The following is a 14,289-nucleotide window of genomic DNA, read 5'->3' on the forward strand; positions in this document are numbered from 1 at the left end:
ACATAATACTATGTGTTTAAATATACTAAAATATATAGGTATATAATAAATATGCATATAATATATAATAGATATTTTTTTATAGTGGATTTATAATAAGTTTATATATATATATATGTATTATATAATAAATATGTATATATCTATATAGTTATTATATAATAAATATATATATTTATCATAGAAGGAGCATAATGCGTTTAAATTACAATAAATCTAATATATATGAGAGAGAGAGAGAGAGAGAGAGAGAATATATATATATATTTATTATATAAATATACATATATCTATATAGTAAATACAAATTCATATTATAAACATATCATATATTTATATCGCAAATATAAATTTATATTATAAACATATCATAAATATGTACATTTATATTTATTATATATATATATAAAAAGAATGTATATGTGTGCGTATGTATGCATGTATATATGTATATGTATGTACTAATCGGTGGAGAAAAATAGTGTTTTGTTTCTTTGTTTATTTTCAAGGTTTTCAAATACGTTGATTTACCACAAGAGAAAAAGAAACCTTCAGGTTCGTCGTAGAAGGTTAGGCATGCATATGGGTTTGCATACATACTATGACATAAACAAAGTTTGATGATAGAGAGAGTTTGGTGTGATGAAAAAGGAAAAACAATTGTGTTTATATAACATGATGTTTATATGACAATTGTGTTTATATAACATGACGTGATGAAAATGGTAAAATATTTATATTCCCCTTTTAAGACCATGTCCTATGTGCATGTGTCATAGACACACTAACACATGTGAACAACGATTTAAACCATTCAATAATTGACTCGCCCCGCCTAAGGTTGGAGAGTGGGTCAGATCCCTATGGTGGGTCTGGGCCACTCGTGCTAACGGCTATTATTGCCAAGTGGCGTGTAAATTGGAGTGCCACTTGGCAAGTAAAGAACTGTAACCGGAGTGAGTGGCCATTATCTTCCAACCAAAATGCTTGGAGGCTGGGAACTCACGAGGGCCTCCCTTCTTACACACACACGCACAAACATGCCTGCCCACCTTGCATCTGTTGCCACTACTTCGACAACCATCTCTCAGAATCAATGCTATAATCGGGCCTTTCTTTCGCACCCTTCGACTTCCCATCAACGACCGCGTCTCCAACGTCTGCAACTGCGCACCTCCTTCGAACACCACAGCAGAAAAACCCTAACATTCCCGAAAACCTCGAAAAAGCGCCCTTCATCATGTCGGCCTTGCTGCAGGGCTTCTCTCCAAGCACTGGTGTTCGACTGCGACGGCGTGATCCTTGAGTCGGAGGACCTTCACCGCCGCGCCTACAACGCCGCATTCACCCACTTTCACGTTCTATGCCCCGGCTCCGCCCAGCCCCTTGAGTGGACCCCGGAATTCTACGACCGATTGCAGAACCAGATAGGAGGTGGCAAGCCCAAAATGCGCTGGTCCCCCTTCCACTCTTCACCTCTCTCTCTCTCTCTCTCTCTCTCTCTCTCACTTTGCATTTGAAAAACGCAGAAATTATCTGACAATTCTACATGGATATTATTTCTCACTTTTTAGAATCCAATCAACCTCCAGGTACTTCAACACATACGGATGGCCTTCTTCGACCCTCTTTGCTGCTGCCCCAGAAAACGACTCGGATCGAGACACGCTTATTGATACTCTTCAGGTATCACGCCTTGTGCCATCCTTTAGTGATCATAGATCAATCATCATGGTCCTTGTTTTATCATATTTCCTTTAATGACCATGCTATGTGTATCTATGTGTATGCATATGTGAATGAAAGTGTAAGTATATGTGTTCTTGTTTTATCAACTTTCCATTAATGACCATGTTATATGTATTTATGTGTATGCATACGATCTACTGCATGTATATCTCATCGGTGCTCAATGCAGGATTATTTTAAGCTTGGACAAAGGGGGTACACACAGTGGATATAGGTTTTTTGTGAGCAAGAATCCAGCTTCTCCTATATACAAGGGTATTTGTATAGAAACTTCACTCTTGTCCTATATACAAGAGTCTTTGCATAGAACCTTCAAACTTATCCCAGATACAAGGGTATTTCTCAAGAGGTCATGCATTGAAGGTGTTGTCCCATATATGTACTATGACCCCCCTCTGATATGTGTGCGCATGTAAAAGTGCTCATTGTTTGTCATAAGGGTACATGTATGCTATGTACATAAGTATACGTAGTATGTATGTGTATGTACTTGTGTATATGTTATGTAGTTAACCTTCAGTAATGTGTCTTTGCTACATAGCTGAGCTTGAATAACTACAAGCACGTGGAATGGTAGTGTAGCTGCCTCCATGTTCTTCAATTTGCTGAGTTTTCAACCGTGCAAGAAGAATTCTAGAATATGTGAATTTTTTCATGATTTTCTTTTCAAATTTGACGAGCTTATCTTACCTATTCTTTTCACTAGGATTGGAAGACAGAAAAATACAAGGACATCATTGCCTCGGGAAGTGTAAGCACATTTCTTCCTATTATCTTAAGATTGCCAATATAAGGAGCATAGATTTGAATGTTGGAAAATTTATCTCCACAACTCTTTTGATTTGGGTCTTTTTCATGTCACAGGTCAAGCCGAGACCAGGTGTTTTGCAATTGATGGATGAAGCTCAAGCCAAGGTTCAAGATTTATGGAATCTCACTTTTCCATTTGTTGTTTGCAACCATTTTTTGTTAATGAATGCTCAGTTCTACAACAGGGTATCAAGATAGCAGTGTGCTCAGCCGCTACAAAGAGCTCTGTGGTGTTTTGCCTCACCAATCTGCTTGGCAAGGTATCCTCAAGACACCACTCCCTTAGTCTATGAATAGGGGTGTGTGTGGATGTGCGTTCATGCTTGAGAGAGAGAGAGAGAGAAATGAAATGAAATGATATATTAACATCTCTAAGAGCCATAGTGGCCTATGAGACCAAAACTTAGAGTACATACTACATCTGAAGTTGGTGTCTCATCAAAGAGAACAACTAAATGAAACTGAAAAATACAAAAAATTGATAGTCTTACAGTTATAAGAACTGTAAGTAAGACTCCTAGATGATATTGAGTAGAAAATACTGGAAAATGTATATCAAGTAGATCCATGTATACTGATCAGTTGAAGTGTTGCCCTCTCCTTAGATCAAATATCTCCGCCATGGGGCTGTCTAGAATGGAGAGGTCGTAGAAGCGAGGTAGGTGCCTCCGCCGATGCTGAGCAATAATGGCTCTGATCTAGCGATGGGTGAGGATGCCGTGGTTGGGATCCTGGTGGGTGTGGCCGATGAGCACGACATAAGATGACTGCTATATCAGTGGTGTACCCTGGGAGTGTGGCCGGTGCCCTGATGGCCCGATGGAGGAGGTATCAGGAGGTGTGTGGGTTGGGTTGCTGGTGCTGATGTTGGTGCCAAAGAAATCTGTCAGGATCCTCTGTCTAGGTACATCATGGCTCGGTCTCTTGTCTGCCAAGAGGGTCTCTCTGTGTCTCCTACAATCCCAAGCATCTCTGATCCTCAAACTCCATGACCTTGCGTAACGGCCCAAAACCCTCTCGGAAGAGGCAGTTATATCTCCCTCGGATCTCATAATAGACTGTACATCGGCAAATGTAGTGCTCCTGTCTCTGCCTCTTTGGTAGCATAGCTGACAAATGCGGTCATCCGAGATCTGATGCACATATCGCCTTGTCTCAATTCGCAGCTGGTGTGATGAGGTCCGGATCTGTCCAATGGCACAACGTATCCCATGTGATAGGTGTACATCCATGTACGCTGGGCGTGTGATAAAATCATCTGGTGAGAGGTGTAGAAAATGGCTCTTGTAATGAGACATTTTCGTGCCTAAGGGCTTAAGGGGACTAGTCCATGTCCTCTCTGTGTCCACTTTGACGTTATCCATCCTAATCATGCGGTTTTGCTCTGAGCGGGTGAGATCCAAAAATGGACAATCCAGGCTGTACTGAAAGGGTGGTAGTGCCTCTATCCGCAAGCCATGTAGGTCAAACCATGATCTCATTTGAGCATACCAGCAATGAGTATCTCCATCCTCATCCAACTGTATGGATGAGGTCAATGCCAATCGGGAGTACCTTTGTTGAGGGAGCTCCCATAGCCGTTGTAAAAAGGTAATTGCTTGGAATAGGGCCTCGGTCACTACTGGTGCGGCACCCAGCTCAGCTCGAATAATTTCATGTGGTATGCGGAAGCTCTGGGAGTCTTCTTTCAGCACTAGACACCATCTTGGAACATGCAAAACGCAAGCAGAGGATATAGAAGAGAGAGAGAGATAGTTGAGTTTTAGTATATTCTAATGTACAAAAAGGTAGTACAAATCTTTACAGCCATAGGCTGCCTTCATTAAAAGGTAGACACCCTAGTCTAGTCGTAAAATCTATGACCCAACTCATAAAGAGTTGAATGAGTCACAACAATGAGCAACTGTGCCTTTTATACGTCTTGGGAACTACAAGTGGACTGGCCGACTGTTTGTTGGCCAGATCCTGGACAAAAACATCTGAAAAAGCGTCCTAAGTCTATATGTGCTGGCCGACAGCATCCCATTGTCCTCCACTACTCTTTCCTTGCCCACAACAGCAACCGATGCTCCAAAATCTGGTTCTAACCTAGTTCTTTATCTTGTTACCCTTTAGGATTAGTCTTGGGATCAGCCTTGCACATGACAAAGGCCCACACATGTACAATCATTTATGCAACCTTTTTGTACCATATTAAATATAAGAAAACCTTGACACCAATCTCTCTCTTCCTCTCTCTCCCCTGGCTTAATTATGTTTAAATGAGCATCAATGTTCTTAATTAGGCTTAGGGTTGTGGATCAGTACAGCAAGGCTTCTGCACATGCAACATCTGCACCCCTTTCTTAGACACTATATGTCCAAGGTAATGTATTTCTTCTAAGAAAAATTTACTCTTTTTTCCATTGATGATTGTTGGGGTAAAGGCATTATGCCCACCCTTATCGTGTGTACTAGCCCATGTGTTTTATAGTACATAGTACACTTAGTACTTTTACTGTACTAAGTGCACTATGTGTACTTGAGCAAATATACATGTGTGATAGGGGAGTCACACACTCACACTTGGTCAGTTGACTTATTCCCACATGTCTCTCTCTCTCTCTCTCCCTTCTTCTGTGTGTATGTCTCCCACATGAAACCCTAATTCTCTCCCATTCAACTGGTATCAGAGCTTTGGCTATAGGAGATCCCTGTGGTAGAGAGTGGTAGGGTTTCTACATCGAAAAGCACTGGTTTTAGGGTTACGAATTTGACTGCTGTGCTGACTGCGACGACAAGCTGACTGTGGAGGTAGTAGCTTTCGCTTCACACACACCATCCTCCAGTGCAAGGCAGCGCGCAGCATTGAAGAGCCACGGGCAGGGCTGCAGCGTTCTTCCTCTGCCTTCATTGGTCGCTGGTCGCCTGTGTGCAGAACTGGTCGGCGGGGATCAGCAGTTGCAGCCGAGAGTAATCGCGAAGGGCAGTGTCGGAGAGCTCACTGAAGCTGGTTTCCTAGGCACCCGGTTTGGCCTCTCGGTTACCAAGACTAGGCGCACGGTCATGTGATGCTAGGTTCCGAGCCTCCATCCAGTCGGCGACATAGGTAGAGACACGCCGTCGGAACTTCTGTTGGAACTCCCATCGGAACTTTTGCCGGAACTCCGATCACGCCTGGAACTTGTAGTGGTTGATGATGGCCGTCGAGGGCTTGACCCTCCACGTTCTGAACTTCGGAACGAGACGGAAATGGTGAACTGCGTTGACAAGGCTATCGGCGACGGCAGCGAGCTTGACGGCCGATTTGTGCTAGGAGGAGACAGCGGAAGAATCTAAACTCCCCTTTATCGCTGCAGAGCTCCTCAGCTATCGCCCACCTGCACAGCAGGAGCATCATCAGCACGACGCTGTTGGAAATAAGTGCACACTAGGTGTACTATTTCTAGTCTAGTTTCACTTAAGTCTTTGTGTCTTGAGTCTAGTGCCATGTGGCACCTCTACATTTATCCCATAAGTCAGTCTACTCAATCTTGTACTTTCACCTATATATTGTGGGTGTCACATCAATGAAAGCATCAATCTTGTGTCTTGTCTACACTCATCTCAAGGTAACTCTTTGTCTTTCATTTATTTTTGTTTCATTTCTAGTTTTGCTCTTGCTTTCATATTTCATACATGGTATCAGAGCAAGTGTTGAGAGGTGAAGAAGTAGGAGCCTGCTTTAGCTGCAAAGCTCGAAGAAAGGAGTTGTTTCCTTCATCAACATAGGCTGTCCTTATAAGCAGCAGCGGGTCACACAGGCTGTGGCTCTTCTTATCAGCTCCTCGTCATCAGCAGCCCTCCTGTCTCACAGAGGCTGCAGCTCATCTCATCAACGGCTTGTCACATCAGCAGGCGACTCATCATCAGCAACGCTTGAAGCTCGTCATCAGCAGAGCAGTCATCATCAGCAGGTCTATGTGGCACGCTGCCCGCCGGCCTGAACTGTCTGTCCACTCCTACGCCCCGCGCCGGCCTGTTGTTTCCCAGTAGCTGCTGCGCACTCCTACGCCGGCCTCTTTTCAAGTTGCTGCTGCTGGCGCTTCATCCTCTACAGTCTGCGCATCACTTCATACCTGCAGCTACTGTCGGAGCAGCACTTGTACTGCTGTATTACACCTCTGCAGAGCAGCCTACGTCTATCTGCTGGAGGCGGTGTTTCTTCATCTACAGGCTACGCATCATCTAAAGGCAGTTCAGTTCTGTCGCTTCCTCTTGAAGAATCCACAAGGTACTGTGCATTGTCTCCTTCAGTTTGCTGGTCAGTCCTTTTCTTATCCTCATATCTGCAAACTGCTAGTTCCTCATGCTTCGATGGGCTGTCACATGCTATGGCCCTGACAAGTGGTGAGAGAGCCGGCTTCTAAAAACAGTTTGGATCTCTTCTTTCATTCATTTTTGCAATCTTGTAAGGGAATAGACACTGCCCTTGCATTTTAGCAAGAGGTAAGACCTTTCCACATGGCCTCTTCTACTCATTCTCTCATGTCTATCGACAAATTCAATGGCTCCAACTTTCATACTTGGCAAATCAAAATCAAGTGCCATCTTATGAAAGAAGGTCTTTGGGAAGTTGTTCACCATGCTGCTCCCGAAGATTCCGACATTGAGCAAGTTATCACTTATGCTCCCACTGCCAAGAATGACAAAGCCTATGCTATCATCCTGCTCGGTCTTGGAGATGATTACATTCATCACATCTCCGACATACAGTCTGCTTCTCGAGCATGGATCACTTTGGATACCCTTTTCGGACCCCGCTCTAAAAACTCTAAGATTGCACTTATGATCTCATTCTTTGATCTATATATGCAGGAGGGAGCTACTATAGCCTCTCATGTCAATTATTTTCGCAGTCTTATGGTTCAGCTTGCATCAGTAAAGTCCCCCATCTCCGAAGATATTGCTATTGCTGTGCTTCTCAAAAGCTTACCTAACATCTATGCTACTCTTGTCACTACCTTCAAGTATCACAATAATCCTACTCTTGAAGGTATCATCAATGCTCTCCAAGAAGAGGAAAGAACAAAACAACAAAAGGTAACTGACACTGCATTCTTAGCAAAGAAAGGAGGTTCTAAAGTAAGAAAGCCTTGCACCCATCGTGGGAAAACTAATCATCTGGAGAAGGACTGCTTCAAGGCTCATCCATGCACCATTTGTGGCCGTGATAATCACCGGGAGAAGGACTGCTACTCTAAAATCTCTACATCAGCCCCTGCATCTACCTCAGCCCATGTTGCTGCAGCATCTACATCAGCAGATCTTGCTGTTCATTCCTATGATGAGGAATGGGCTTTCTGATTACTTCACCCTTCTTGTCTACCACTTTGACCACCGATGATGTCGGTCAAGGGGTTCTATGTCTTACTCATTCTGCTTTAGGACCTCTCTCTTGTCCCTACTTGAGAGGCAGAGATTGCCCTTGAGGAGGGATGTCTTCAAGGTCCATCTGTTTGTCTACAGTCAGTTCTACAGTCAGTCTTCTGTCTATCTAGTCTTGTCTGTCTATCTATCTGTTGTCTGTCTATCTGTCTATCAATCTGACTGTGTCTTGTTTTAGATCCATCTTGTCCCTACCCTTGTGGACCCATATGAGGATATCACTTGAGGAGGGGTGTCTCAGGATCTTTTTGTCTCTCATGTCTTGTCTCTCAGTCTATCAGTCTTTATGTCTATCTTCTAGTCTTGTCTTTTTTGTCTTCCTCCTAGTGTCCACTTAAGGAGGGTGTTGGAAATAAGTGCACACTAGGTGTACTATTTCTAGTCTAGTTTCACTTAAGTCTTTGTGTCTTGAGTCTAGTGCCATGTGGCACCTCTACATTTATCCCATAAGTCAGTCTACTCAATCTTGTACTTTCACCTATATATTGTGGGTGTCACATCAATGAAAGCATCAATCTTGTGTCTTGTCTACACTCATCTCAAGGTAACTCTTTGTCTTTCATTTATTCTTGTTTCATTTCTAGTTTTGCTCTTGCTTTCATATTTCATACAGACGCCCCCAACACCCCCTTTTTTTTTCTGCAACAGAAATTTTCAGAGGTATTTGCTTCAATTTTTTTTTGGGATTTGCAATTGAGCAGGTACAATCATCAATTGAGCAGGTACAGGTCCAAATTGCTCAGATTTTGAGCAAAATTGGCAAAATTGGGTGACAATTGGTCACATTCCGGGTCAATTTGCAGGAAATTGGATGTCAAAATTTGGGGCTTTTGATGTAATTGTGCCATTGGGCATTCATACATTTGTATGATGTGAGCAATCTCACATTTGGGGCAAAATTGGAGGAAATTGGAGTGCAGATCAAAGGGCTTTTGTGCCGATTGGGTTGATTTGCATGCAGGCACTGGCATTTGATGCTTTGGGCATTGTGTTGATGCCTGTCAAGCACTCAATGTGCCTGTAAATCAAGGGGCTTTTATGTATTGGATGTATATGTGGCCAGGGGGAAGCATTGTGAAGACTCTGGATGCCTTCATGTGCGTTAATGTACCATGTATGATCAGAAATTGATCTTGAATCAAGGGGCTTTTCAAGATTTTATGCTTGCTGAGCTTGGCAAAGCAGCAGGGAAGACTTTTATGCCTTGAACCCTCAGAAATCCACTTGCAGTCAAGGGGCTTTTGCCCAATTTCTGTTCGGGACTGTTGTATGCAGTGGTGGGGACTGTCAAGGTCTGATTTTTACTCATTTGGACAGCCAGGAGAGCATTTATTGCTACTGTACTTGTTGGTAAAGATTTGGTACAACTTTGTACAAGTTTTGGCATGGCTGTACATTGATTTGAGTGAGGAAAAGGTTCATTTTCAGCTGCTGTACTTGCCGGTATAGGTTTGGTACATCATTGGTGAGCACTTAGTACTGTTGTACAGTACTTTGGAAGGGAAACAGAGCACATCTAAGGTGCTGTCCTAAATCTGCAGCAACCAGATTTTGGTGATTTTATCACATACAGTGGGAGTAGAGTAGCATTTGTGCTTCCGCAGTGGGAGATAAACTTTGGAAGAACAACTGTGAGCACTTTGTGTGCTTTTGGTGCAGTGTTTGCACATCTTGCAGGGAGTCAGGCATTGTCAAAGGTTGCATATTGCTATGGCAACCACAGGTGAGAGCTCTTCATTGCTTCACATCAAGAAGCTTGAAGGCTCACACAATTATGACATTTGGCAAACCTAGTGCTATAATGTGTTGCTCCAGAAGAAGCAGCACAAGCCCATCAAAGAAAGGGGTGTAATGCCCGCTTCTCTTACTGCTGAAGAATGGGAAGATATGGATGAGCTGGCAAGATCTACCATCATGTTGTCTGTGTCAGACTCTTTACTTTTCAGCATACGTGAAGAGAAGACAGCTTGGGGAATGTGGCAAAGATTGCAGGACTTGTATGCCCAGCAAAGTGCCTCAAGCAAAGTGTATTGGTTGAAGAAACTCATAGGTCTTCAAATGAAGGAAGGGGCGTCTATGGCAGCCCATCTAAATGAGTTTAATGGTGTTGTCAGCCAGGTCATCAATCAAAAGTTGGCAATGGACGATGAGTTCAAAGCCACCTTTCTCTTATGCACTTTGCCAGAGAGTTGGGACACATTCAGGACAGCCACTAGCAATTCAAATGCTATGCTGTCATATGCAGATGTGGAGGGTGCTCTCCTTCAAGAGGAGATGAACAAGAAGAACAATTCTGTTGGAAAGTCCAATGCAATGAATACACATGGGAGATCCTAGCAAAGGGGTAAAAGCCAAGAACGGGGAAGAAGCAAGTCCCGCTCCAAAAAAGGACTTGGAATGCCATTATTGTGGCAAGAAGGGACACTTCAAAAAACAATGCTACAAATGGAAGAATGATCAAAAAGAAAAGGGAAAAGGCAAAGACAAAGACAAAGATGAAGCCAAAGATGCAAAGCCAAAGGGCAAAAGTGGAGTCAAGATTGAAGAAGTCAATGTGTCACATGCAGGTGACAGTGAGGATGAAGTCCTATTCACGTCTTCACTTGATGCCCATTCACTTCTTGCAGGAGATGGTCATGGTATGCACTCATGGATCATTGATTCAGGTGCCTCCTTTTATGTCACAAGTTGCAGAGACTTGTTTGTCAGGTATACTGCTGGCAATGAAGGAGTAGTTTATTTGGGTGACAACCATGCATGCAAGATTCTTGGCAGAGGTGATGTGAGGCTTGTGTTTTCAGATGGCTCACAGCTTATGCTCCATGATGTCAGGCATGTGCCTGAGATCAAGAAGAACCTGCTTTCTACTGGACAGCTTGATGATGCTGATTATGTTACCACATTTGGTCGTGGAAAGTGGAAGATTAGTAAGGGCTCACTGGACACTCTTTACTTCATGCATGCTGGTGTTTGTCACCATGCTAATGTAAATGCAACCGAGCTGCCGGAAATCTCTGTGGCATAGCCGGTTGGGACACATGAGTGTCAAAGGAATGGAGCAATTGTCTCGTTTTGGTTACTTGCCTTCTCTAAAGTTCTCAAGTTTTCAGTTTTGTGAGCATTGTATATATGGCAGGCAACTCCAGTGCCCCCACAAGAAAGCTCTTGGACAGAAAGATGCTCAATTAGAGCTTGTGCATAGAGATATATGTGAGATTCCTCTGCTTTCTTTGGGAGGGGCAAAATATTTTGTGTCTTTTATTGATGATGCCACACACAAGGTGTGGGTTTATCCTCTTCGCTTGAAGAGTGATACATTCTCAGTGTTTGAGAAGTTTGTTGCTCATGTTGAGAATCAAACTGGTAAAACACTGAAGGCTTTGCGTTCCGACAATGGTGGAGAGTATATGTCCAAACAGTTTCAGGACTTTTGCGATGCTAAAGGCATCAAGAGAGAGCTCTCTACTCCTTATGATCCTCCACAAAACGGGACAGCAGAGAGGATGAACAGGACCATTCAGGAGAAGGTCCGTTCTATGTTGTCACATGCTGCGTTACCTCATGGTTTTTGGGCTGAAGCTGTTATGACAGCCGTTCATCTTATAAACAGGTCACCTAACACGAGGCTTGGTGGGAAAGTGCTAGAGGAAGTATGGACAGGGAAGCCTCCGTCCTACAAGCACTTGAGAGTGTTTGGTTGCGTTGCGTACGTGCACATACGCAGGGAAATGCGCACCAAACTTGATCCTAAGTCTCACAAATGCATATTCCTAGGATATGGTGACAGAGGTGAAATGGAGTATAGACTTTGGGATCCAGTGAATAGAAAGATTATACGTAGCAATGATGTCATTTTTGATGAAACATGCATGTATAAGGAGCTTGCAAGGCAATAGGAACCTGGCAGAGTCATCTTTGATGATGATGGACATCATGGACATCTCATTCATTCACATCCCGATTCACATGCTAACACATTCATTCACGTCCCTTATCGTTCATTCATATCCCGATTCACATCACATCACATCCATTCACATCCCTTATCATTCATTCACATCCTGATTCACATGCTATCACATCACATTCATTCACATCCTGATTCACATGCTATCACATTCATTCACATCCTATATCATTTATTCACATCTCGATTCACATGCTAACACATTTATTCACATCCTAGCAAGGGCTGTAAATCAGCCACTACAGCATCAAAACCAGCCCTTAAATGGTGCTGAAAATGGTCCAAATGGACAGCCAGAGATGGCAGAAGATATCCCTATGGATATCCCACAGTTAGAGGAGATACCGGGCATGATCTTTCAACCTTATGGCATGGAACAAGCAGGCTGGACAGCAACCTGCAAATGATGGTCATTGGGTACGGAGGTCCACAAGACCCTCCAGAGCCCCTGACAGGTTTGCTCCAGGGGTTGACTACTTGATGCTCACTGACTGTGGGGAGTCCTCTTGTTATAAGGAGGCTTTACAGAGGGCAGACAAGGCTCTCTGGGAGCGTGCTATGAAGTCAGAAATGGATTCTCTGCACAAAAATGGAACATGGAAGTTGGTGCATTTTTCTACAGACAAGAAGGTTTTGCCATGCAAGTGGGTTTACAGACTCAAAGTTGCACCTGATGCAAAGCCAAGATACAAAGCCAGGTTAGTGGCTAAGGGCTTCAAGTAGGAATATGGTGTGGACTTTGATGAGATCTTCTCTCCAGTGGTCAAAATGACCACACTTAGAGCTGTATTAGCTTTGGTTGCTCATGATGATCTGGATTTGATTCCGATGGATGTGAAGACTGCTTTTCTTCACGGTGATCTCCATGAGGAGATATATATACAACAGCCTGAGGGTTATGCAGTGAATGGAAAGGAGAAGCTTGTATGCAAGCTGAAAAAGAGTCTTTATGGGCTCAAACAGGCACCAAGGGAATGGTATCATAAATTTGATACATTCATGAAATCCCAGGATTTCAGGAGAAGTGACATAGCTACTAGGCCGGACATTGCATTTGCAGTGGGAGTGGTTTCTAGATACATGGCCAAACCTGGCAAGAAGCATTGGGAAGCAGTGAAAGGTGTCATGAGATACCTGAAGGGCACATAGGATATGTGCATATGCTTTGGCAAACAAAATGCATTAGTGCATGGTTACACGGATTCGGATTATGCCGGTCATCCAGATAACCGGAAGTCTACTACCGGTTATGTGTTTACATTCACAGGAGGTGCTGTGTCATGGATATCCAGGATGCAGAAGTGCACTGCCTTATCTACTACAGAGGCCGAGTACATTGCAGCCACAGAGGCTTGCAAGGAGGCATTATGGCTATCTCGGTTAGTGGTTGATTTGGGTTATACAGGGGATATTCCATTGTTGCATTGTGGCAGTCAGAGTGCCATCCAGTTGGCAAAGAACCCTGTCTTTCATGCAAAGACGAAGCATGTGGATGTGAAGTATCACTTCATCAGAGAGGTGATAAGAGAACAAGCAAATTCAGCTTGTCAAGATTCATACAGATGACAACCCGGCTGATCTGTTGACAAAGAGTTTGCCTCCAGAGCGGTTTGCTCATTGCAGACACTTGATGGGCATTGGATGAGGCCAGTTTCAGCCTTGATATGGCCTTGTATATTATCATGTACATGCTGTTTTTTATTTTCCTTCATTTAAGGGCACTTTGCCTTTAAGTGGGAGGTTGTTGGGGTAAAGGCATTATGCCCACCCTTATAGTGTGTACTAGCCCATGTGTTTTATAGTACATAGTACACTTAGTACTTTTAATGTACTAAGTGCACTATGTGTACTTGAGCAAATATACATGTGTGATAGGGGAGTCACACACTCACACTTGGTGAGTTGACTTATCCCCACATGTCTCTCTCTCTCTCTCTCTCCCTTCTTCTCTGTGTATGTCTCCCACATGAAACCCTAATTCTCTCCCATTCAATGATGTCACGTGCACACCTAGCAGGTGTACAAGTGACATGGCATCATCAAGCATCCATAAATATCAAGCAGGACATGTAAGCATTCTTCAAGCATTTTTTAGCATATGCAAACATGTGTTTTGGGCTGTTTAGCACCAACATCATCACATTAGGCATCATCAGCATTTAGAGTAGTTATAGCATCAGGTCGGGGCTGTTAGCACCAGCCGACAGCAATTTAACAGTAGCTGACAGCCTTTAAATGCATTTATTGCAAGTCGTGAGGTTGTTGAAGGCAGCCGACTGCAGTTAGCTACCCGACCAGCAGTCATATATAAGCAATCGCATCACTTCAGCAGGATCATCTGGATCTCTTCAGCGTTT

The 14,289-nt window shown here is 43.4% G+C and overlaps 1 protein-coding gene across 4 annotated transcripts in view; it reads left to right on the top strand.

Annotated features, from left to right (window-relative positions):
- Nucleotides 1-973: 973 nt before the first annotated feature.
- The window catches only part of LOC147610601 (Haloacid dehalogenase-like hydrolase (HAD) superfamily protein), a 78,254-nt gene continuing 64,938 nt past the window's right edge, over nucleotides 974-14,289 (top strand). For 3 of the 4 annotated variants that reach the window (XM_086786051.1, XM_086786050.1, XM_086786052.1), the window contains exons 1-5: nucleotides 975-1,456; nucleotides 1,593-1,686; nucleotides 2,456-2,500; nucleotides 2,614-2,664; nucleotides 2,745-2,819. In XM_086786051.1, coding sequence (XP_086642177.1) covers nucleotides 984-1,456; nucleotides 1,593-1,686; nucleotides 2,456-2,500; nucleotides 2,614-2,664; nucleotides 2,745-2,819 — 738 coding nt within the window. In that variant the 5' untranslated portion in view covers nucleotides 975-983. Of the gene's footprint in view, nucleotides 1,457-1,592; nucleotides 1,687-2,455; nucleotides 2,501-2,613; nucleotides 2,665-2,744; nucleotides 2,820-14,289 lie in introns of all 4 variants that reach the window. The other variant, XR_015264011.1, reaches the window with a different exon arrangement.

The sequence above is a fragment of the Cibotium barometz genome, chromosome 49 (genome assembly GCF_041138505.1).
Source record: "Cibotium barometz isolate CiBa-2024 chromosome 49, ASM4113850v1, whole genome shotgun sequence".
In the NCBI taxonomy this organism is placed as follows: domain Eukaryota; kingdom Viridiplantae; phylum Streptophyta; class Polypodiopsida; order Cyatheales; family Cibotiaceae; genus Cibotium; species Cibotium barometz.